Genomic DNA, 795 nt, shown 5'->3' with positions numbered 1-795 from the left:
ATATATATATATATATATATATAACAATGGTCGAACCACTGTTCCTTGTGCATAGTTGGTGGTCCACAGATGTTTTGCGCATAGTCGAGAGTGGTGGTGTATGCACCGACATAAAACTGAGGTAGTGAGATCGGCAGACCAACATACATCCTAGACAGGTGGGCCGGACCACATTAGTCAGTCCGACTTCATTGCTGGTCGAAGACCATACCGGTACCTGCGGATCCAGTTCACCTTGATATAGCGCACCTAATGTAAAGCTTTCAACATCGGCAATCTACTTGGGACATCTAGCTCTACGGTCAATTTGTCTCCCTGATTCTATCAGTCATGAGGCTGAACGTGTGGAGCAGGAGGCGCGTGGCCGATTGGAACGACAGAAGATCGAGGATGAAGCTGCAGCGGAAGAAGCTCGGCGGGGTCTTCTGGAAACCCGAGTCCAGCTGGCTGCATTAGAGAGTACGGGACAAGCCAAAGCGGAAGCACAAGGTCGTGCAGAAGCTGCTCGGATCGAAGCTGAGACAGCTGTGGAGAACGCTAGACTACGTGCACAGGCTCTTGCTATCGAAACGGTGAGTTTTTGAATATTCGTGTCCCATTACCAGTGCATATTAATGCTAGTAATTGTTCGGGCGCGTTTATCGGCTGTTTTTCAGTAGGCATCCGGTCTGTTCGGCAGTTGCGCAGCTCGAGTAATAAACCAACTGTCACTTGATCAATATCCAACTCATATATTTTTGTACTTCATCATGAGCCGCCCTCTCACTTCATGTGAGCGGACTGTATCCCCCCTCG

At 48.9% G+C, this 795-nt stretch overlaps 1 protein-coding gene across 1 annotated transcript; it reads left to right on the top strand.

The window, feature by feature from the left end:
- Window positions 1-329: 329 nt before the first annotated feature.
- On the top strand, window positions 330-572 carry T265_16139 (hypothetical protein; the record flags this gene model as incomplete). The annotated part of the gene is made up of 1 exon (XM_009179671.1): window positions 330-572. A coding segment is annotated over one exon (126 nt), but the record flags the coding sequence as incomplete, so codon positions are not given.
- Window positions 573-795: the final 223 nt, after the last annotated feature.

Source organism: Opisthorchis viverrini (assembly GCF_000715545.1).
Source record: "Opisthorchis viverrini unplaced genomic scaffold scaffold13997, whole genome shotgun sequence".
Lineage (NCBI taxonomy): Eukaryota > Metazoa > Platyhelminthes > Trematoda > Opisthorchiida > Opisthorchiidae > Opisthorchis > Opisthorchis viverrini.
This window is presented reverse-complemented; position numbering and strand designations above follow the sequence as displayed.